Source organism: Palaemon carinicauda, chromosome 11 (genome assembly GCF_036898095.1).
Source record: "Palaemon carinicauda isolate YSFRI2023 chromosome 11, ASM3689809v2, whole genome shotgun sequence".
NCBI lineage: Eukaryota > Metazoa > Arthropoda > Malacostraca > Decapoda > Palaemonidae > Palaemon > Palaemon carinicauda.
Window position 1 is genome coordinate 8,928,203 of NC_090735.1, and position 24,000 is coordinate 8,952,202.

The window sequence follows — 24,000 nt, forward strand, 5'->3', positions numbered from 1 at the left end:
TGGTAAAGTCAATGCAGAAAAGTAAGTATATATATATATATATATATATATATATATATATATATATATATATATATATATATATATATATATATATATGCGCATATATACATGCATATATATAATATATATATATATATATATATATATATGCATATATATAATATATATAATATATATATATATGTATATATATATATATATATATATATATATATATATATATATATATATATATATATATAAATATATATATATATATATATATATATATATATATGTGTGTAATCATCTACGCATATTGACGGAAAGGGCCTAGGTTATATTTTGCCAGTCGTCTCTATCTTGAGCTTTTAATTCAATGCTTCTCCATTCATTATCTCCTACTTCGCGCTTCATAGTCCTCAGCCAGGTCGGCCTGGGTTTTCCAACTCTTCTAGTGACTTGTGGAGCCCAGCTAAACATTTGGTGAACTGATCTTCATCTACCCCTCGTCATGATCTCATCCAAATATGGCACTCGAGTGATCTCTCTTATAGTTTCATTTCCAATCCTTTTTCTGCCATTTAACTCCCGGTATCCTTCTGAGGGCTTTATTCTTAAATCTAATGGAGATTGTTTCATTGTCATACCATGACTCACGTCTATAGAGTAACACCGATCTCACTAAATTTGCGTCCATAGAGTAATACCGATCTCACTAAATTCGCGTCCATAGAGTAACACCGATCTCACTAAATTCGCGTCCACCGAGTAACTCCGATCTCACTAAATTCGCGTCCACCGAGTAACTCCGATCTCACCAAATTCGCGTCCACCGAGTAACTCCGATCTCACTAAATTCCCGTCCACCGAGTAACACCGATCTCACCAAATTCGCGTCCACCGAGTAACTCCGATCTCACTAAATTCCCGTCCACAGAGTAACACCGATCTCACCAAATTCGCGTCCACCGAGTAACTCCGATCTCACTAAATTCCCGTCCACAGAGTAACACCGATCTCACCAAATTCGCGTCCACCGAGTAACTCCGATCTCACTAAATTCCCGTCCACAGAGTAACACCGATCTCACCAAATTCGCGTCCACCGAGTAACTCCGATCTCACTAAATTCCCGTCCACAGAGTAACACCGATCTCACCAAATTCGCGTCCACCGAGTAACTCCGATCTCACTAAATTCCCGTCCACAGAGTAACACCGATCTCACCAAATTCGCGTCCACCGAGTAACTCCGATCTCACTAAATTCCCGTCCACAGAGTAACACCGATCTCACCAAATTCGCGTCCACAGAGTAACACCGATCTAACACCGATCTCACTAAATTCGCGTCCAGAGTAACACCAATCTCACTAAATTCATGTCCACAGAGTAACACCGATCTCACTAAATTCGCGTTCATAGAGTAACTCCGATCTCACTAAATTCGCGTCCACAGAGTAACACCGATCTCACTAAATTCGCGTCCATAGAGTAACTCCGATCTCACTAAATTTGCGTCCACAGAGTAACACCGATCTCACTAAATTCGCGTCCATAGAGTAACTCCGATCTCACTAAATTCCCGTCCACAGAGTAACACCGATCTCACCAAATTCGCGTCCACCGAGTAACTCCGATCTCACTAAATTCCCGTCCACAGAGTAACACCGATCTCACCAAATTCGCGTCCACCGAGTAACTCCGATCTCACTAAATTCCCGTCCACAGAGTAACACCGATCTCACCAAATTCGCGTCCACCGAGTAACTCCGATCTCACTAAATTCCCGTCCACAGAGTAACACCGATCTCACCAAATTCGCGTCCACCGAGTAACTCCGATCTCACTAAATTCCCGTCCACAGAGTAACACCGATCTCACCAAATTCGCGTCCACAGAGTAACACCGATCTAACACCGATCTCACTAAATTCGCGTCCAGAGTAACACCAATCTCACTAAATTCATGTCCACAGAGTAACACCGATCTCACTAAATTCGCGTTCATAGAGTAACTCCGATCTCACTAAATTCGCGTCCACAGAGTAACACCGATCTCACTAAATTCGCGTCCATAGAGTAACTCCGATCTCACTAAATTTGCGTCCACAGAGTAACACCGATCTCACTAAATTCGCGTCCATAGAGTAACTCCGATCTCACTAAATTCCCGTCCACAGAGTAACACCGATCTCACCAAATTCGCGTCCACCGAGTAACTCCGATCTCACTAAATTCCCGTCCACAGAGTAACACCGATCTCACTAAATTCGCGTCCATAGAGTAACACCGATCTCACCAAATTCGCGTCCACCGAGTAACTCCGATCTCACTAAATTCGCGTCCACAGAGTAACACCGATCTCACTAAATTCGCGTCCATAGAGTAACACCGATCTCACTAAATTCGCGTCCACAGAGTAACACCGATCTCACTAAATTCGCGTCCACAGAGTAACACCGATCTCACCAAATTCGCGTCCACCGAGTAACTCCGATCTCACTAAATTCCCGTCCACAGAGTAACACCGATCTCACCAAATTCGCGTCCACCGAGTAACTCCGATCTCACTAAATTCCCGTCCATAGAGTAACACCGATCTCACTAAATTCCCGTCCACAGAGTAACACCGATCTCACCAAATTCGCGTCCACCGAGTAACTCCGATCTCACTAAATTCGCGTCCACAGAGTAACACCGATCTCACTAAATTCGCGTCCATAGAGTAACACCGATCTCACTAAATTCGCGTCCACAGAGTAACACCGATCTCACTAAATTCACGTCCACAGAGTAACACCGATCTCACTAAATTCACGTCCACAGAGTAACACCGATCTCACTAAATTCACGTCCACAGAGTAACACCGATCTCACTAAATTCACGTCCAGAGTAACACCGATCTCACTAAATTTACGTCCACAGAGTAACACCGATCTCACTAAATTCACGTCCTTAGAGTAACACCATATGTCCATATTTTCATAAAATCATACTTTTTCTTAACTAAACAATTTGCTCCCTACGTACATCCTGATCATAAAGATGATTCTGTCTAAAACAATAGTTCATTCATCCTTTTAATTACATTTTCCCACACATAAAAAGATATCTTATTATTATTCTTCTTATTATTATTAGCTAAGCTACAACACTAATTGGAAAAGCGAGATGCTATAGGTCCAAGGGCTCCAACATGGAAATAGCCCAGTGAAGTAAAGAAACAAGGAAACAGATAGAAGAGTGTGCCTGACTGTAGCCTACCCTCAAGCAAGAGAACTCTAACTCAAGTCAGTGGTTGGTCATGGTACAGAGGCTATGGCACCACCCAAGTGGAGAACAATTATTTATTCTAGTGTCCTAGAAGAGCTGGTAAAGTCTCTCTTCTGCCACTACCAAGTGGAAAGTAGTCACAGAATATTTACAGTGCAATAGTTGACCACTTGAATGAAAACGATTTTTTCTGTTACTTTTGCGTTGTCAAGTGTATGAGAAACCAAGAGAACGTGTAAAGAATGTGCCAGACTATTATCAGAGGGATCCAATGTGGTAATATCTGGCCATTCAAGGGCTCAAGAACACTCTAGCGATAGTATGACAACGGGTGGATGGTGCCTTACCTAACCTACTACCCACTGAAAATAAGATTATTCTTCAGTACGTCTCAGTAATTAATTGCGAACTGAATTCTTTAGTTTTCGCATCGGAAACCAGCGACCTTTTCTTCTAGCATTTGGTTAAGATAATTCGAAATTAACTTTCTAGTGGTGTTAATAATCTTATTTCGCTTTTATTATGAACACCGTAAATCATATAGACAGCAACATAGTATGAAGCTTAGAAAATTCACAAAAAAAAAAAAAAAAAAAAAAACTTTGCCAAGTTAACGGAAGGTAAAACTTCATTTATTGTTTATAGAAGATCAAATTCCTATAAATACCATTTGTTATCTGATAAACGTGTTGAGGTTTCGATTCTAATGGATAGACGGAACAAAATAGGTAAATACATAGACAGGTAGATAGAGTACTTGATAGATGGGCAATTAGATAGATTGATTGATAGGTAGATATATTAAAAGAGCCTTGGTAAGGCATAACCATTATAATATACCAATCACTAAAAAGCATAGTAATATTAGGACATTAATTAAAACAGTTTTCTTTTAAAAACAATAGTTTATTCAGATAAATAGTTTCGTATCATCGTCCCATGGATACTGTAGAAGTCTCAAGCATAAGAGGGTGCTGGGTTGTACTGAGGCTCTCCCTCGTAAGTGACCTCAGCCACGAAACCCGAGTCCCCGTTGACGTTGTAGGACACCTTCTGCAGGCGACCGTCGGGAAGGAGCACGTAGTAGGATCCCTGAGTGTCGTAGCCATCACGGGCTTCCTGGTGGCCGAAGTCGTTGCCCGAATAGTCGTCCTTCACGGCGTAGTTGAAGTCGTACTTGGCTGGTTCCTGTCAGGAGAAGACAAATTCCAGTCAAATGTTACAACAATGATTTTGGATTTGATTAATTTGATTTATACTTTCAACAAAATTATGAATTTAGAATTTATTAACTTTTTACTTGTGATTTCAATTAATAACTGACCTCGTGAGATGGAGGAGGGGCGTATCCATACTGAGGCTGGGAGGGGCCACCAAAGACGGCAGCCACAAGGGACAACAACAAACAAACCTGTCACGAAGAAAACAACAGTGAATAAAAAATGTTGTTCCGATGGAATCGTGAAAGTTAAAAATCCTTTCAATTAGTTAAATCTCATCTGCAGTTTCAGTTTAATTACTCAAACTGAACTGGTACAGAGATTGAAACTGCATTTTGATGTGATTGTTACTAAGCAATAAAAGTAAGCCTGGATTAAATAGAAAAAAAAAACTATATGTACACGGCACGTGCAAGACATGAGATATAATCATTTTCTAACTAAATATATTTATGGGAATTAAATCTATTATAACTTGCATTAAGCGATAATCCTATTCAAAGGAAATCTTGTGAAGCGTCTTACCTTAGCGATCATGGTGAGTCTTTGGAGTGGAGTGCGATGATACAGACTTTGAACGTGGCGATATATATAGGTCTAGACCATGGCTAAGAGGGAGGAGCCTCTTGTGGCTGCAGGAGAAAGGTCCTCCCTTCCAAAGACATTCTTCGCTGTCACAACGTCCATCATCTGTCCTTGACATTGCCTTTCCTTTGCTCGTGGTCTGACGTGAGGAACGAATGGGATCTCTGGCATACCAATAAAGGATTAATTTCTTCTTCTTCTTCTTATTATTATTATTATTATTATTAGGTAAGCTACAGCCCTAGTAGGAAAAGCTGGATGCATAAGTACAAGCACTCCAACAGGGAAAAATAGCCCAGTGAGGAAAGTTGCTTACCTTATGATTTGATTTCAGATATTCTCTGAAGCTGTGTGGATCCAGCCATATTAGTATGAAAGATATTTGAATATAAATATCTTTCAAAACTTATGGAAATCATTTCATTTTCAACACATACAAGGATTTTCAAGTGCACAGGTAATTCAGAATTAGGTTGCTGCTAATGTTAACGGGCGATAGCAAACCATATTTCATTGGAAAATATGTGTTTCTATAAAATACAGAAGCCAGTATAAGAAGTTTACCATCTCAGTATCAAGGGAAGAATGCGTGGAAATATCATGATCTATTTAGAGAGAGAGAGAGAGAGAGAGAGAGAGAGAGAGAGAGAGAGAGAGAGAGAGAGAGAGAGAGAGAGAGTTCTAAGGACTTTTTGTCATGATTTGAATATTGTTTTCCTGTTCAATCTTCATCAACTGACTTGCATCTCAAATATAAACTTCAAGTCGACCAAAGTCCATGTTCGTAATCTTGTAGTTAATCTCTGGCGCCTTCTGAACATTCTGAGCATCCTTTGTGTTCGAATCCTGCCGTGGTGAGCTGTCCAGCTCCTTGTACCGAATGTGTAATTAGTTGTGGCATCCTTTTTTTTCTCTTTGAGGATCGGTGCCACTCAGCATTCATCTTCATACCAAATGGTTGAAATCATTGACCTTCAAAAACTTAAACGTCGAGTGGATACTTTGTAGTTAGGTCTTGTTTCAATTTCATTTGTTAAACTAGTTTTTTTATTTATCATATCTCTCTAGTATTTCAGTATTTGCTTCTCAATTTCTTTTTTTCGATTTAGTGTGATATTTATATCAAGGACTTGTAGTTTTTATAGTCGGCTTTTCTAACTACAAGCTACTTGTCTCGTAAATAATAATAATAATAATAATAATAATAATAATAATAATAATAATAATAACAACAACAACAACAAAAACAATAATAATAATAATAATAATCTGATGCATACTGCATCTAAAAAATCATAGTTTTTCATAACTACAACAATTTGCTCCCTACGTACTTCCTGGTCATGAAGATGATTCTGTCTACGACAGGGTCGTGTGCAAAAGGGTCAAAACGTATATATCTAAAAGATTACTTCAATCATCCTCTTTAATTCAATTTTTCCACATATAAAAACGGATATCGTATTATTGATATTATTATTAGCTAAGCAACAACCCTAATGGGAAAAGCAGAATGATATATATATCTATATATATATATATATATATATATATATATATATATATATATATATATATATATATATATATATATATATAGGTCCATGGGCTCCAGCATAGGAATAGCCCAGTGAGGAAGAGAAACAAGGAAACAGATAGAAGAGTGTGCCTGAGTGTAGCCTACCCTCAAGCACGAGAACTCTAACTCAAGACAGTGGAAGGCCACGGTAAAGAGGCTATGGCACTACCCAAGGCTAGAGAACATTGATTTATTTTAGTGTCCTCCTAGAAAAGCTGCTAAAGTCTCTTCTATCCTTATCAATTGGAGATTAGCCACTGAACAATTACAGTGCAGTAGTTAACCATTGAGTGAAGAATTGTTCAGTTATCTGTGTGTATTCAGGTATATGAGGAAAGAGGAGAATGAATAAATAATAGGCCAGACTATTCAGTATACGTGTAGGCAAAGGGAAAATAACCCTTAGCCAGAGAGAGGGATCTAATGTGATACTATCTGGTCAGTCAAAGGACTCTAGCAGTAGTATCTCAACGGGTGGCTGGTGCCTTACCCAACCTACTACCTACTGAAAATAAGTTGCTCATTCTTCAGTACGTTTTAGTAATTAATTGCGAACTGAATTCTTTGGGTTTCGCGTCGGAAACTAGTAAGCTATTCTGGAACCATATGCTTAAGATAATTCGAAATTAACTTTCTAGTGGTGTTAAAAAAAATTTTCGCTTTTATTATGAAAACCGTAAATCAAATAGACAGCAACATACTGTGAAGCTTAGAAAATTGAAGAAAAAAAAAACTTTGTCAAGTTAACAGACGGTAAAACTTCATTCATTGTTTGGTAATGATATTTATAAAAGACTCCGTTCTTATAAATATCATTTGATATCTTAGAAACGTGTTGAGGTTTCGATTTTAATGGATAGACAGAATAAAATAGATAAATATATAGACAGGTAGATATATTACTTGATAGATAGGCAATTAGATAGATTGATTGACAGATATGTAGATAAATTGACAGCGAGCTAAATATATTAAAATAGCTTTGGCAAGGCATAGCCATTATAATATACCAATCACTAGAAGACATAGTAATAATAGGACATTAATTAAAACATTTTACTTTTAAAAACCATAGTTTATTCAGATAAATAGTTTAGTATCATCGTCCCCTAAATGCTGTAGACGTCTTAAGCATAAGAGGGCGCTGGATTGTACTGAGGCTCTCCCTCGTAAGTGACCTCAGCCACGAAACCCGAGTCCCCGTTGACGTTGTAGGACACCTTCTGCAGGCGACCGTCGGGAAGGAGCACGTAGTAGGATCCCTGAGTGTCGTAGCCATCACGGGCTTCCTGGTGGCCGAAGTCGTTGCCTGAGTAGTCGTCCTTGACGGCGTAGTTGAAGTCGTACTTGGCTGGTTCCTGTCAGGGGAAAACAATTTCCAATTAAACGTTATAACAAATGATATTGGATTTGATTAATTTGATTTATACTTTCAAGAAAATTATGAATTTTGATTTTATTAACTTTTTTTGAAGATTTCAATTAATAACTGACCTCGTGAGATGGAGGAGGGGCGTATCCATACTGGGGCTGAGAGGGGCCACCAAAGACAGCAGCCACAAGGGACAGCAACAAACAAATCTGTCAGGAAGAAAATAAGTGAATAAAAAATGTTGTTCCGATGGAGTCATGAAAGAAAGGGCGTCCTTTTAATTAGTTAAATCTCATCTGCAGTTTCAGTTTAATTACTCAAACTGAACTGGTACAGAGATTGAAACTGCATTTCGATGTGAATGTTACTAAGCAATAAAAGTAAGCCTGGATTAAATAGAAAAAAAAAAAAACTATATGTACACGGCACATGCAAGACATGATATATAATAATTTTCAAACTAAATATAATTTGGGGAATTAAATCTATTAGAACTTGCATTAAGAGATAATCCTATTCAAAGGAAATCGTCTGAAGCGTTTTACCTTAGCGATCATGGTGAGTCTTCGGAGTGGAGTGCGATGATAGTCTTTGAACATGGCGATATATATAGGTCTAGTCCGAGACTAAGAGGGAGGAGCACTTGTGGCTGCAGGAGAAAGGTCCTCCCTCCTAAAGACGTTCTTCGCTGTCACAACGCCCATCATCTGTCCTTGACATTGCTTTTCCTTTCCTCGTGGTCTGACGTGAGGAATGAATGGGATCTCTGGCATACCAATAAAGGATTAATTTCTTCTTATTATTATTATCATTATTATTATTATTATTATTATTATTATTATTATTACAAGCTAAGCTATAACCCTAGTTGGAAAAGCAAGATGCTATAAGCCCAAGGGCTCCAGCATGGAAAAATAGGCCAGTGAGGAAAGTAAATAAGGAAATAAATATAACGTAAAGAATATTAAAATAAAATACATTAACAACATTACAACATATTTAATATATAAACTCTAAAAGGACTTAAGTAAGTCTGTTCAACATAATAATATTTGCTGCGAGTTTGAACTTTTGAAGTTCTACTGATTCAACTACCCGATTAGGAAGATCACTCCACAACTTGGTCACAGCTGAAATAACACTTCTAGAGTACCGGGTAGTATTGAGCCTCATGATGGAGAAGGTCTGACTATTAGAATCAACTGCATACCTAGTATTTTGAACAGGATGGAACTGGCCAGGAAGATCTGAATATAAAGGATGGTCAGAATTATAAAAAATCTTATGTAACATGCATAATGAACTAATTGAACAACGGTGCCAAAGGTTAATATCTAGATCAGGAATAAGAAATTTAATAGACCGTAAGTTCCTGTTCAACAAATTAAGATGAGAATCAGCAGCTGAAAACCTGACAGGAGAACAATACTCAAAACAAGGTAGAGCGAAAGAATTAAAACACTTCTTCAGAATAGATTGATCACCGAAAATCTTGTAAGACTTTCTTAATAAGCCAATTTTTTGTGCAATTGAAAAAGACACAGGACTAATGTGTTTCTCAAAAGTCGAGAATCACACCTAAAATTTTAAGTCATACAAAGTTAAAGAAACATTATCAATGCTGAAATCCGGATGTTGAGTAGCCACGGTCCTTGACCTACTTACAATCATACTTTGAGTTTTGTTAGGATTCAACTTCATACCCCATAATTTGCACCATGTACTAATTTTAGTTAGATCTCCATTAATGGATTCACCAACCCCAGATCTACATTCAGGAGATGGAATTGATGCAAAGACAGTAGCATCATCTGCATATGCAACAAGCTTGTTTTCTAAACCAAACCACATGTCATGCATATATAATATGAACAGTAATGAGCCAAGAACACTACCCTGTAGAACACCAGATATTCCTATACTCACTATGGTGCCCATCAACAACAACACTTTGCGATCTATTACTTAAAAATTCAATAATGATGCTAAGAAACGACTCACCCACTCCCAACTGTTTGAGTTTGAAAACAAGGGCCTCGTGATTAACACGGTCAAAGGCAGCACTAAAATCAAGGCCAATCATACAAACTTCCTGACCATAATCAAGGGATTTCTGTACAGCATTGGAGATTGTAAGAAGGGCATCACATGCTCCAAGACCTTTACGAAAACCAAATTGCAAACTAGGGAATACATGATTACTTTCAGCAAACCTATTAAGGCATTTTGCCAAAAGACGTTCAATAACTTTAGATAATATGAGAGTTAAGGAAATTGGACGGTAATCAGTGGGACTTGAGCTACCACAAACACATTTACATAGAGGAGTAACATTACCAATTCTCCAACTAGTGCTAAAAGCTCCTCTTCTTGCTAACTTGCGCAAAATAACAGATAACTTTGGAGCTAAGAAATCTGCAGTCTTTATAAAAATACAAAGGAAAAATACCATTTGGATCTACACCTTCATAGGCATCCAGGTCCATCAAGAGAGCTTTAATTTCAAAACTCAACTGTCAAGTGAATACTTTGTAGTTAGATTTTGCTTTATAGTTTATTTGTTAGATGTCTATCTAGTTTTTTATTTATATCTTTAGTATTTCAGTATTTGCTATTCGATTCCTTTTTTCGTATAATAAAAATAGTCATAATAATAATAATAATAACAACAACAACTACAATAATAATAATAATAATAATCTGATGCATACTGCATTTAAAATATATATTTTTTATAACTACAAAAATTTGCTCCCTACGTACTTCCTGATCATAAAGGTGCAAAGATGGATGATTCTGTCTACGATAGGGTCGTGTGCAAAATGTATATATATTTTTTTTTAAATTCATTCGCCTGTTTCGAGTGGGTTTTCCACAGGTAAAGAAGATATTATTATTATTATTTATTATTATCATTATTATTATTGTTATTATTATTATAACTACTACTTAAGTTACAACCCTAGTTGAAAAAGCAGGATGCTATAAGCTCAAAGGCTCCAATAGGGAAAATAGCCCAGTGAAGAAAGGAAACAGACAGAAGAGTGCGCCTGAGTGTACCCTCAAGCAAGAAAACTCTAACCCAAGAAAGTGGAAGACATTGGTACAGAAGATATGGCACTGCCCTAGACAAAGGAACAATGGTTTATTTGGGAGTGCCCTTCTGCTCGAAGAGCTGCTTACCATAGCTAAAGAGTAGCCACTGAACAACTACAGTGCAGTAGTTAATCCCTTGAGTGAAGAAGAATTGTTTGGTCATCTTTGAGTAGTCAGGTATATGAGGAAAGAGGAGAGTGTGTAAAGCATGGGCCAGACTATTCAGTATCTGTGCAGGCAAAAAGGAAAATGAACCGTAACCAGAGAGAAGGATCTAATGTGGTACTATCTGGCCAGTTAATTGGCCCAATAACTCTTTAGAGGTGTCTGGTGCCTCGGCCAACCTACTACCTACTGAAAATAAGGTTCTCATTATTTCTTAGTGATAATTTGAGAACTGAACTCTTCAGTTTTCGCTTCAGAAACCAGTGACCTATTCTGGTACCATTAGGTTAAAATAATTCGAAATTAACTTTCTAGTGGTGTTAATAATCTTATTTAGCTTTTATCATGAAAACCGTAAATAATATGGACAGCAACATAGTATGAGGCTTAGAAAATTTACAAAAAAACTCTGCAACTCAAGTTAACAGAAGGTAAAACTTGATTTATTGTTTGGTAATTCTGTTTGTAGAAGACCCAATTCCTATAAATACCATTTGTTATCTTATAAACGTGTTGAGGTTTCGATTTTAATCGATAGACGGAATAAAATAGATAAATATATAGGCAGGTAGATAGATTACTTGATATTTAGGCAATTAGATAAATTAAGTGATAGATAGGTAGATATATTGACAGAGAGATAGATATGTTAAAAGAGCTTTGGTAAGGCATAACCATTATAATACACCAATGACTAAGGGCATAGTAATATTAGGACATTAATTAAAACAGTTTTCTTTTAAAAACAATAGTTTATTCAGATAAATAGTTTCGTATCATCGTCCCATATATCCTGTAAACGTCTTAAGCATAAGAGGGCGCTGGATTGTACTGAGGCTCTCCCTCGTAAGTGACCTCAGCCACGAAACCCGAGTCCCCGTTGACGTTGTAGGACACCTTCTGCAGGCGACCGTCGGGAAGGAGCACGTAGTAGGATCCCTGAGTGTCGTAGCCATCACGGGCTTCCTGGTGGCCGAAGTCGTTGCCCGAATAGTCGTCCTTGACGGCGTAGTTGAAGTCGTATTTGGCTGGTTCCTGTCAGGAGAAGACAAATTCCAGTCAAATGTTACAACAATGATTTTGGATTTGATTAATTTGATTTATACTTTCACCAAAATTATGAATTTAGAATTTATTAACTTTTTACTTAAGATTTCAATTAATAACTGACCTCGTGAGATGGAGGAGGGGCGTATCCATACTGGGGCTGGGAGGGGCCACCAAAGACGGCAGCCACAAGGGACAACAACAAACAAATCTGTCAGGAAGAAAACAACAGTGAATAAAAAATGTTGTTCAGATGGAGTCATGAAAGAAAGGGCGTCCTTTCAATTAGTTAAATCTCATCAGCAGTTTCAGTTTAATTACTCAAACTGTATTGGTACAGAGATTTAAACTGCATTTTGATGTGATTGTTAATAAGCAATAAAAGTAAGCCTGGATTAAATAGAAAAAAAAACTATATGTACACGGCACATGCAAGACATGAGATATAATAATTTTCTAACTAAATATATTTATGGGAATTAAATTGATTAGAACCAGCATGAAGAGATAATCCTATTCAAAGGAAATCGTCTGAAGCGTTATACCTTAGCGATCATGGTGAGTCTTCGGAGTGGAGTGGAATGATACAGACTTTGAACGTGGCGATATATATAGGTCTAGTCCGAGACTAAGAGGGAGGAGCCTCTTGTGGCTGCAGGATAAAGGTTCTCCCTCCCAAAGACGCTCTTCGATGTCACAACGCCCATCATCTGTCCTTGACATTGCTTTTCCTTTGCTCATGGTCTGACGAGAAGAACGAATGGGATCTCTGGCATGCCAATAAAGGATTAATTTCTTCTTCTTCTTCTTATTATTATTATTATTATTATTATTATTATTATTATTATTATTATTATTATCACAAGCTAAGCTACCACCCAAGTTGGAAAAGCAAGATGCTATAAGCCCCATAAGGAAAGGAAATAAGAAAATAAATAAACGATATAATAAGTAATGAAAAATTAAAAATAAAATATCATAAAAACATTAACAACATTAAAACAGATATTTCATATATAAACTATTAAGGGAATTATGTAAGCCTGTTCAACATAATAATATTTGCTGCGAGTTTGAACTTTTGAAGTTCTACTGATTCAACTACCCGATTAGGAAGATCACTCCAGGACTTGGTCACAGCTGAAATAACACTTCTAGAGTACCGGGTAGTATTGAGCCTCATGATGGAGAAGACCTGACTTAGAATCAACTGCATACCTAGTATTTTGAACAGGATGGAACTGGCCAGGAAGATCTGAATGTAAAGGATGGTCAGAATTATAAAAAAATCTTATGTAACATGCATAATGAACTAATTGAACGACGGTGCCAAAGGTTAATATCTAGATCAGGAATAAGATATTTAATAGACCGTATGTTCCTGTTCAACAAATTAAGATGAGAATCAGCAGCTGAAGACCAGACAGGAAAACAATACTAAAAACAAGGTAGAGCGAAAGAATTAAAACACTTCTTCAGAATAGATTGATCACCGAAAATCTTGTAAGACTTTCTTAATAAGCCATTTTTTGTGCAATTGAAGAAGACACAGGACTAATGTGTTTCTCAAAAGTCGAGAATCACACCTAAAATTCTAAGTCATACAAAGTTAAAGAAACATTATCAATGCTGAAATCCGGATATTGAGGAGCCACGGCTTGACCTACTTACAATCATACTTTGAGTTTTGTTAGGATTCAACTTCATACCCCATAATTTGCACCATGTATTAATTTTAGCTAGATCTCCATTAAGGGATTCAGCAACCCCAGATCTACATTCAGGAGATGGAATTGATGCAAAGAGTGTAGCATCATCTGCATATGCAACAAGCTTGTTTTCTAAACCAAACCACATGTCATGCATATATAGTATGAACAGTAATGGGCCAAGAACACTACCCTGTAGAACACCAGATATTCCTATACTCACTATGGTGCCCATCAACAACAACACTTTGCGATCTATTACTTAAAAATTCAATAATGATGCTAAGAAACGACTCACCCACTCCCAACTGTTTGAGTTAGAAAACAAGGGCCTCATGATTAACAAGGTCAAAGGCAGCACTAAAATCAAGGCCAATCATACAAACTTCCTGACCATAATCAAGGGATTTCTGTACAGCATTGGAGATTGTAAGAAAGGCATCACATGCTCCAAGACCTTTACGAAAACCAAATTGCAAACTAGGGAACAGATGATTACCTTCAGCAAACCTATTAAGGCGTTTTGCCAAAAGACGTTCAAAAACTTTAGATAATATGAGAGTTAAGGAAATTGGACGGTAATCAGTGGGACTTGAGCTACCACAAACACATTTACATAGTGGAGTAACATTACCAATTCTCCAACAAGTGCAAAAAAGCTCCTCTTCTTGCTAACTTGCGCAAAATAACAGATAACTTTGGAGCTAAGAAATCTGCTGTCTTTATAAAAAACCAAGGAAAAATACCATTTGGATCTACACCTTCATAGGCATCCAGGTCCATCAAGAGAGCTTTAATTTCAAAACTCAACCGTCAAGTGAATACTTTGTAGTTAGATCTTGCTTTATAGTTTATTTGTTAGATGTCTATCTACTTTTTTATATATATCTTTAGTATTTCGGTATTTGCTATTCGATTTCTTTTTTCGTATAATAATAATAATAATAATAATAATAATAATAATAATAATAATAACAACTACAATAACAATAATAATAATAATAATAACAATAATAATAATGGTAATAATAATAATAATAATCTTATGCATACTGCATTTAAAATATCATATATTTTTTATAACTACAAAAATTTGCTCCCTACGTACTTCCTGATCATAAAGGCGCAAGGATGAATGATTCTGTCCACGATAGGATCGTATGTAAAATGTATATATATTTTCAAATAAATTCATTCGCCTGTTTCGAGTGAGTTTTTCCGCAGGTAAAGAAGATATTATTATTATTATTATCATTATTATTATGGTTGTTATTATTATCCTTATTGTTATTGTTATTATTATTATTACAACTACTTAAGTTACAACCCAAGTTGGAAAAGCACGATGCTATAAGCTCAAGGGCTCCAATAGGGAAAATAGCCCAGTGAGGAAAGGAAACAGATAGAAGAGTGCGGCTGAGTGTACCCTCAAGCAAGAAAACTCTAAACCAAGAAAGTGGAAGACATTGGTACAGAAGATATGGCACTGCCCTAGACAAAGGAACAATGGTTTATTTGGGAGTGCCCATCTTCTAGAAGAGCTGCTTACCATAGCTAAAGAGTCTCTTCTACCCTTATCAATTGGAGAGCAGCCACTGAACAATTACAGTGCATTAGTTAATCCCTTGAGTGAAGAAGAATTGTTCGGTTATTTTTGTGTTGGCAGGTGTATGAGGAAAGAGGAGAATGTGTAAAGAATAGACCTGACTGTTACCGGAGAGGGATCCAAGATGGTAATATCTGGCCAGTCAAAGGACTCAAAAACTTTTTAGGGATAGTATCACAACGGGTGGCTGGTGCCTCGGCCAACCTGCTACCTACTGAAAAGAAGGTTATTCTTCAGTATTTCTTAGTGATAATTTGCGAACTGAATTCTTTACTTTTCGCATAGGAAACCAGTGAACTTTTCTGGCATCATTTGGTTAAGATGATTCGAAATTAACTTTCTAGTGGTGTTAATTTTTTTTTTTTTGGGGGGGGGGTATGAAAACAGTAAACAATATATAAAGCAACATATTGTAAAGCTTAGAAAATAATAAAAAAAAAAAAATAAACTCTATCAAGTTGACAGAAGATAACACTTCGTTTATTGTTTGTGAATTCAGTTTATAGAAGACTCCGTTCCTATAAACACCATTTGATATCTTAAACGTGTTGAGGTTTCGATTTTAATGGATAGACGGAACAAAATAGGTAAATATATAGACAGGTAGATAGATTACTTTATAGATAGGCAATTAGATAAATTGATTGATGGGTAGATATATTGACAGAGAGATAGATATATTAAAAGAGCTTTGGTAAGGCATAACCCTTATAATATACCAATCACTGAAAGGCATGGTAATATTAGGACATTAATTAAAACATTTTTCTTTTAAAAACAATAGTTTATTCAGATAAATAGTTTCGTATCATCGTCCCCTAAATGCTGTAGACGTCTTAAGCATAAGAGGGCGCTGGATTGTACTGAGGCTCTCCCTCGTAAGTGACCTCAGCCACGAAACCCGAGTCCCCGTTGACGTTGTAGGACACCTTCTGCAGGCGACCGTCGGGAAGGAGCACGTAGTAGGATCCCTGAGTGTCGTAGCCATCACGGGCTTCCTGGTGGCCGAAGTCGTTGCCCGAGTAGTCGTCCTTCACGGCGTAGTTGAAGTCGTACTTGGCTGGTTCCTGTCAGGAGAAGACAATTTCAAATCAAATGTTATAACATTGATTTTGAATTTGATTAATTTGATTTATACTTTCGACAAAGTTATGAATTTAGATTTTATTAATTTTTTTCGAAGATTTCCATCTATAACTGACCTCGTGAGATGGAGGAGGGGCGTATCCATACTGGGGCTGGGAGGGGCCACCAAAGACGGCAGCCACAAGGGACAACAACAAACAAATCTGTCAGGAAGAAAACAACAGTGAATAAGAACTGTTGTTCTGATGGAATTGTGAAAGTTAAAAACCCTCCACTAGAGGGGCGTCATTTGAAAGAGTTATACTTCATCTGCAGTTTCAGTTTAATTACCCAAACAGAACTGGTACAGAGATTGAAACTGCATTTCAATGTGATGGTTACTAAGCAATAAAAGTAATCCTGAATAAGAGAAAAAACTATATGTACACGGCACATGCAAGACATGATATATAATCATTTTCTAACTAAATATAATTTGGGGAATTAAATCGATTAAAACTTGCATTAAGAGATAATCCTATTCAAAGGAAATCGTCTGAAGCGTTTTACCTTAGCGATCATGGTGAGTCTGGCGTGGAGTGCGATGATAGTCTTTGAACGTGGCGATATATATAGGTCTAGACCGAGACTAAGAGGGAGGAGCCTCTTGTGGCTGCAGGAGAAAGGTCCTCCCTCCCAAAGACGTTCTTCGCTGTCACAACGCCCATCATATGGCCTTGACATTGCCTTTCCTTTGCTCGTGGTCTAACGAGAAGAGAGAATGGGATCTCTGGCATACCAATTATGGAATAATCTATTATTATTATAAGTAGTAGTAGTAGTAGTAGTAGTAGCTAATCAACAACCCTAGTTGGAGAAGCTGGATACATTAAGTACAAGCACTCCAACAGAGAAAAATAGCCCAGTGAGGCAAGTTGCTTAGCTAATGATTTGATTTTAGGTATTCTCTGAAGCTGTGTGGATCCAGCCATTTTAGTATGAAAGATATTTAAATACAAATATCTTTCAAAACTTATGGAACTCATTTGATTTTCAACACATACAAGGATTTTCAAGTGCACAGGTAATTCAGAATTAGGTTGTTGCTAATGTTAACGGGCGATAGCCAACCATATTTCATTGGAAGATGTGTTTCTATCAAATACAGAAGCCAGTATAAGAAGTTTACCATCTCAGTATCAAGTGAAGACTGCGTGGAAATATCATGATCTATTTAGAGAGAGAGAGAGAGAGAGAGAGAGAGAGAGAGAGAGAGAGAGAGAGAGAGAGAGAGAGAGAGAGAGTTCTAAGGACTTTCTGTCATGATCTGGATATTGTTTTCCTGTTCAATCTTCATCAACTGACTTGCATCTCAAATATAAACTTCAAGTCGACCAAAGTCCATGTTCGTAATCTTGCAGTTAATCTCTGGCACCTGAATGTTCTGAACATCCTTTGCGTTCGAATCCTGCCGTGGTGAGCTGTCCAGCTCCTTGTACCGAATGTGTAATTAGTTCTGGGCTCTGGCATCCTTTTCTTCTCAGCATTCATCTTCATACCAAGTGGTTAAAATCATTGAACTTTAGAAAATTAAACGTCGAGTGGATACTTTGCAGTTAGGTCTTGTTTCAATTTCATTTGTTAAACTAGTTTTTTTATTTATCATATCTCTCTAGTATTTCAGTATTTGCTTCTCAATTTCTTTTTTTTCGATTTAGTGTGATATTTATATCAAGGACTTGTAGTTTTTATAGTCGGCTTTTCTAACTACAAGCAACTTGTCTCGTAATAATAATAATAATAATAATAATAATAAAAATAACAACAACAACTACAACAACAATACTAACAATAATAATAATAATAATAATAATAATAATAATAATAATAATAATAATAATAATCTGATGCATACTGCATCTAAAAAATCATACTTTTTCATAACTACAACAATTTGCTCCCTACGTACTTCCTGACCATGAAGATGATTCTGTCTACGACAGGGTCGTGTGCAAAAGGGTCAAAACGTATATATCTAAAAGATTACTTCAATCATCCTCTTTAATTCAATTTTTCCACATATAAAAACGGATATCGTATTATTGATATTATTATTAGCTAAGCAACAACCCTAATGGGAAAAGCAGAATGATATATATATCTATATATATATATATATATATATATATATATATATATATATATATATATATATATATATATATATATATAGGTCCATGGGCTCCAGCATAGGAATAGCCCAGTGAGGAAGAGAAACAAGGAAACAGATAGAAGAGTGTGCCTGAGTGTAGCCTACCCTCAAGCACGAGAACTCTAACTCAAGACAGTGGAAGGCCACGGTAAAGAGGCTATGGCACTACCCAAGGCTAGAGAACATTGATTTATTTTAGTGTCCTCCTAGAAAAGCTGCTAAAGTCTCTTCTATCCTTATCAATTGGAGATTAGCCACTGAACAATTACAGTGCGGTAGTTAACCATTGAGTGAAGAATTGTTCAGTTATCTGTGTGTATTCAGGTATATGAGGAAAGAGGAGAATGAATAAATAATAGGCCAGACTATTCAGTATACGTGTAGGCAAAGGGAAAATAACCCTTAGCCAAGAGAGGGATCTAATGTGATACTATCTGGTCAGTCAAAGGACTCTAGCAGTAGTATCTCAACGGGTGGCTGGTGCCTTACCCAACCTACTACCTACTGAAAATAAGTTGCTCATTCTTCAGTACGTTTTAGTAATTAATTGCGAACTGAATTCTTTGGGTTTCGCGTCGGAAACTAGTAAGCTATTCTGGAACCATATGCTTAAGATAATTCGAAATTAACTTTCTAGTGGTGTTAAAAAAAATTTTCGCTTTTATTATGAAAACCGTAAATCAAATAGACAGCAACATACTGTGAAGCTTAGAAAATTGAAGAAAAAAAAAAACTTTGTCAAGTTAACAGACGGTAAAACTTCATTCATTGTTTGGTAATGATATTTATAAAAGACTCCGTTCTTATAAATATCATTTGATATCTTAGAAACGTGTTGAGGTTTCGATTTTAATGGATAGACAGAATAAAATAGATAAATATATAGACAGGTAGATATATTACTTGATAGATAGGCAATTAGATAGATTGATTGACAGATAGGTAGATAAATTGACAGCAAGCTAAATATATTAAAATAGCTTTGGCAAGGCATAGCCATTATAATATACCAATCACTAGAAGACATAGTAATATTAGGACATTAATTAAAACATTTTACTTTTAAAAACAATAGTTTATTCAGATAAATAGTTTCGTATCATCGTCCCCTAAATGCTGTAGACGTCTTAAGCATAAGAGGGCGCTGGATTGTACTGAGGCTCTCCCTCGTAAGTGACCTCAGCCACGAAACCCGAGTCCCCGTTGACGTTGTAGGACACCTTCTGCAGGCGACCGTCGGGAAGGAGCACGTAGTAGGATCCCTGAGTGTCGTAGCCATCACGGGCTTCCTGGTGGCCGAAGTCGTTGCCCGAGTAGTCGTCCTTCACGGCGTAGTTGAAGTCGTACTTGGCTGGTTCCTGTCAGGGGAAAACAATTTCCAATTAAACGTTATAACAAATGATATTGGATTTGATTAATTTGATTTATACTTTCAAGAAAATTATGAATTTTGATTTTATTAACTTTTTTTGAAGATTTCAATTAATAACTGACCTCGTGAGATGGGGGAGGGGCGTATCCATACTGGGGCTGAGAGGGGCCACCAAAGACAGCAGCCACAAGGGACAGCAACAAACAAATCTGTCAGTAAGAAAATAAGTAAATAAAAAATGTTGTTCAGATGGAGTCATGAAAGAAAGGGCGACCTTTTAATTAGTTAAATCTCATCTGCAGTTTCAGTTTAATTACTCAAACTGAACTGGTACAGAGATTGAAACTGCATTTCGATGTGAATGTTACTAAGCAATAAAAGTAAGCCTGGATTAAATAAAAAAAAAAAAACTATATGTACACGGCACATGCAAGACATGATATATAATAATTTTCAAACTAAATATAATTTGGGGAATTAAATCGATTAGAACTTGCATTAAGAGATAATCCTATTCAAAGGAAATCGTCTGAAGCGTTTTACCTTAGCGATCATGGTGAGTCTGGCGTGGAGTGCGATGATAGTCTTTGAACGTGGCGATATATATAGATCTAGCCCGAGACTAAGAGGGAGGAGCACTTGTGGCTGCAGGAGAAAGGTCCTCCCTCCCAAAGACGTTCTTCGCTGTCACAACGCCCATCATCTGTCCTTGACATTGCTTTTCCTTTCCTCGTGGTCTGACGTGAGGAATGAATGGGATCTCTGGCATACCAATAAAGGATTAATTTCTTCTTATTATTATTATCATTATTATTATTATTATTATTATTATTATTATTATTATTATTATCACAAGCTAAGCTATAACCCTAGTTGGAAAAGCAAGATGCTATAAGCCCAAGGGCTCCAGCATGGAAAAATAGGCCAGTGAGGAAAGTAAATAAGGAAATAAATATAACGTAAAGAATATTAAAATAAAATACATTAACAACATTACAACATATTTAATATATAAACTCTAAAAGGACTTATGTAAGCCTGTTCAACATAATAATATTTGCTGCGAGTTTGAACTTTTGAAGTTCTACTGATTCAACTACCCGATTAGGAAGATCACTCCAGGACTTGGTCACAGCTGAAATAACACTTCTAGAGTACCGGGTAGTATTGAGCCTCATGATGGAGAAGGTCTGACTATTAGAATCAACTGCATACCTAGTATTTTGAACAGGATGGAACTGGCCAGGAAGATCTGAATATAAAGGATGGTCAGAATTATAAAAAATCTTATGTAACATGCATAATGAACTAATTGAACAACGGTGCCAAAGGTTAATATCTAGATCAGGAATAAGAAATTTAATAGACCGTAAGTTCCTGTTCAACAAATTAAGATGAGAATCAGCAGCTGAAAACCTGACAGGAGAACAATACTCAAAACAAGGTAGAGCGAAAGAATTAAAACACTTCTTCAGAATAGATTGATCACCGAAAATCTTGTAAGACTTTCTTAATAAGCCATTTCTTGTGCAATTGAAGAAGACACAGGACTAATGTGTTTCTCAAAAGTCGAGAATCACACCTAAAATTTTAAGTCATACAAAGTTAAAGAAACATTATCAATGCTGAAATCCGGATGTTGAGTAGCCACGGTCCTTGACCTACTTACAATCATACTTTGAGTTTTGTTAGGATTCAACTTCATACCCCATAATTTGCACCATGTACTAATTTTAGTTAGATCTCCATTAAGGGATTCACCAACCCCAGATCTACATTCAGGAGATGGAATTGATGCAAAGACAGTAGCATCATCTGCATATGCAACAAGCTTGTTTTCTAAACCAAACCACATGTCATGCATATATAATATGAACAGTAATGAGCTAAGAACACTACCCTGTAGAACACCAGATATTCCTATACTCACTATGGTGCCCATCAACAACAACACTTTGCGATCTATTACTTAAAAATTCAATAATGATGCTAAGAAACGACTCACCCACTCCCAACTGTTTGAGTTTGAAAACAAGGGCCTCGTGATTAACAAGGTCAAAGGCAGCACTAAAATCAAGGCCAATCATACAAACTTCCTGACCATAATCAAGGGATTTCTGTACAGCATTGGAGATTGTAAGAAGGGCATCACATGCTCCAAGACCTTTACGAAAACCAAATTGCAAACTAGGGAATACATGATTACTTTCAGCAAACCTATTAAGGCATTTTGCCAAAAGACGTTTAATAACTTTAGATAATATGAGAGTTATGGAAATTGGACGGTAATCAGTTGGACTTGAGCTACCACAAACACATTTACATAGAGGAGTAACATTACCAATTCTCCAACTAGTGCTAAAAGCTCCTCTTCTTGCTAACTTGCGCAAAATAGCAGATAACTTTGGAGCTAAGAAATCTGCTGTCTTTATAAAAAACAAAGGAAAAATACCATTTGGATCTACACCTTCATAGGCATCCAGGTCCATCAAGAGAGCTTTAATTTCAAAACTCAACTGTCAAGTGAATACTTTGTAGTTAGATTTTGCTTTATAGTTTATTTGTTAGATGTCTATCTAGTTTTTTATTTATATCTTTAGTATTTCAGTATTTGCTATTCGATTTCTTTTTTCGTATAATAAAAATAGTCATAATAATAATAATAATAACAACAACAACTACAATAATAATAATAATAATAATAATAATAATCTGATGCATACTGCATTTAAAATATATATTTTTTATAACTACAAAAATTTGCTCCCTACGTACTTCCTGATCATAAAGGTGCAAAGATGGATGATTCTGTCTACGATAGGGTCGTGTGCAAAATGTATATATATTTTTTTTTAAATTCATTCGCCTGTTTCGAGTGGGTTTTTCCACAGGTAAAGAAGATATTATTATTATTATTTATTATTATCATTATTATTATTGTTATTATTATTATTACTACTACTTAAGTTACAACCCTAGTTGAAAAAGATGGATGCTATACGCTCAAAGGCTCCAATAGGGAAAATAGCCCAGTGAAGAAAGGAAACAGATAGAAGAGTGCGCCTGAGTGTACCCTCAAGCAAGAAAACTCTAACCCAAGAAAGTGGAAGACATTGGTACAGAAGATATGGCACTGCCCTAGACAAAGGAACAATGGTTTATTTGGGAGTGCCCTTCTGCTAGAAGAGCTGCTTACCATAGCTAAAGAGTAGCCACTGAACAACTACAGTGCAGTAGTTAATCACTTGAGTGAAGAAGAATTGTTTGGTCATATTTGAGTAGTCAGGTATATGAGGAAAGAGGAGAGTGTGTAAAGCATGGGCCAGACTATTCAGTATCTGTGCAGGCAAAAAGGAAAATGAACCGTAACCAGAGAGAAGGATCTAATGTGGTACTATCTGGCCAGTTAATTGGCCCAATAACTCTTTAGAGGTGTCTGGTGCCTCGGCCAACCTACTACCTACTGAAAATAAGGTTCTCATTATTTCTTAGTGATAATTTGAGAACTGAAATCTTCAGTTTTCGCTTCAGAAACCAGTGACCTATTCTGGTACCATTAGGTTAAGATAATTCGAAATTAACTTTCTAGTGGTGTTAATAATCTTATTTAGCTTTTATCATGAAAACCGTAAATAATATGGACAGCAACATAGTATGAGGCTTAGAAAATTTACAAAAAAACTCTGCAACTCAAGTTATCAGAAGGTAAAACTT

The 24,000-nt window shown here is 36.5% G+C and overlaps 3 protein-coding genes across 3 annotated transcripts in view; all 3 read right to left on the minus strand.

Annotated features, from left to right (window-relative positions):
• Nucleotides 1-5,015, minus strand: part of LOC137649893 (uncharacterized) — a 9,112-nt gene extending 4,097 nt beyond the window's left edge. The window contains exons 1-3 of the mRNA XM_068382833.1: nucleotides 5,004-5,015; nucleotides 4,583-4,669; nucleotides 4,339-4,446 (exon numbers count right to left, since the gene is read on the minus strand). Coding sequence (XP_068238934.1) covers nucleotides 4,339-4,446; nucleotides 4,583-4,669; nucleotides 5,004-5,015 — 207 coding nt within the window. The remainder of the gene's footprint in view (nucleotides 1-4,338; nucleotides 4,447-4,582; nucleotides 4,670-5,003) is intronic.
• A 6,996-nt stretch (nucleotides 5,016-12,011) lies between these two features.
• LOC137649590 (pro-resilin-like) lies at nucleotides 12,012-12,879 on the minus strand. The gene is made up of 3 exons (XM_068382566.1): nucleotides 12,868-12,879; nucleotides 12,447-12,533; nucleotides 12,012-12,310 (listed from the first exon to the last, which is right to left on the minus strand). The coding sequence occupies exons 1-3, from the start codon at nucleotides 12,877-12,879 to the stop codon at nucleotides 12,080-12,082; spliced, it is 330 nt and encodes a 109-aa protein (XP_068238667.1). The 3' UTR covers nucleotides 12,012-12,079.
• A 3,562-nt stretch (nucleotides 12,880-16,441) lies between these two features.
• On the minus strand, nucleotides 16,442-20,841 carry LOC137649894 (pro-resilin-like). Its single transcript, XM_068382835.1, has 5 exons — nucleotides 20,830-20,841; nucleotides 20,409-20,495; nucleotides 20,201-20,272; nucleotides 16,840-16,926; nucleotides 16,442-16,704 (listed from the first exon to the last, which is right to left on the minus strand). The coding sequence occupies exons 1-5, from the start codon at nucleotides 20,839-20,841 to the stop codon at nucleotides 16,474-16,476; spliced, it is 489 nt and encodes a 162-aa protein (XP_068238936.1). The 3' UTR covers nucleotides 16,442-16,473.
• Between the last annotated feature and the right edge of the window lie 3,159 nt (nucleotides 20,842-24,000).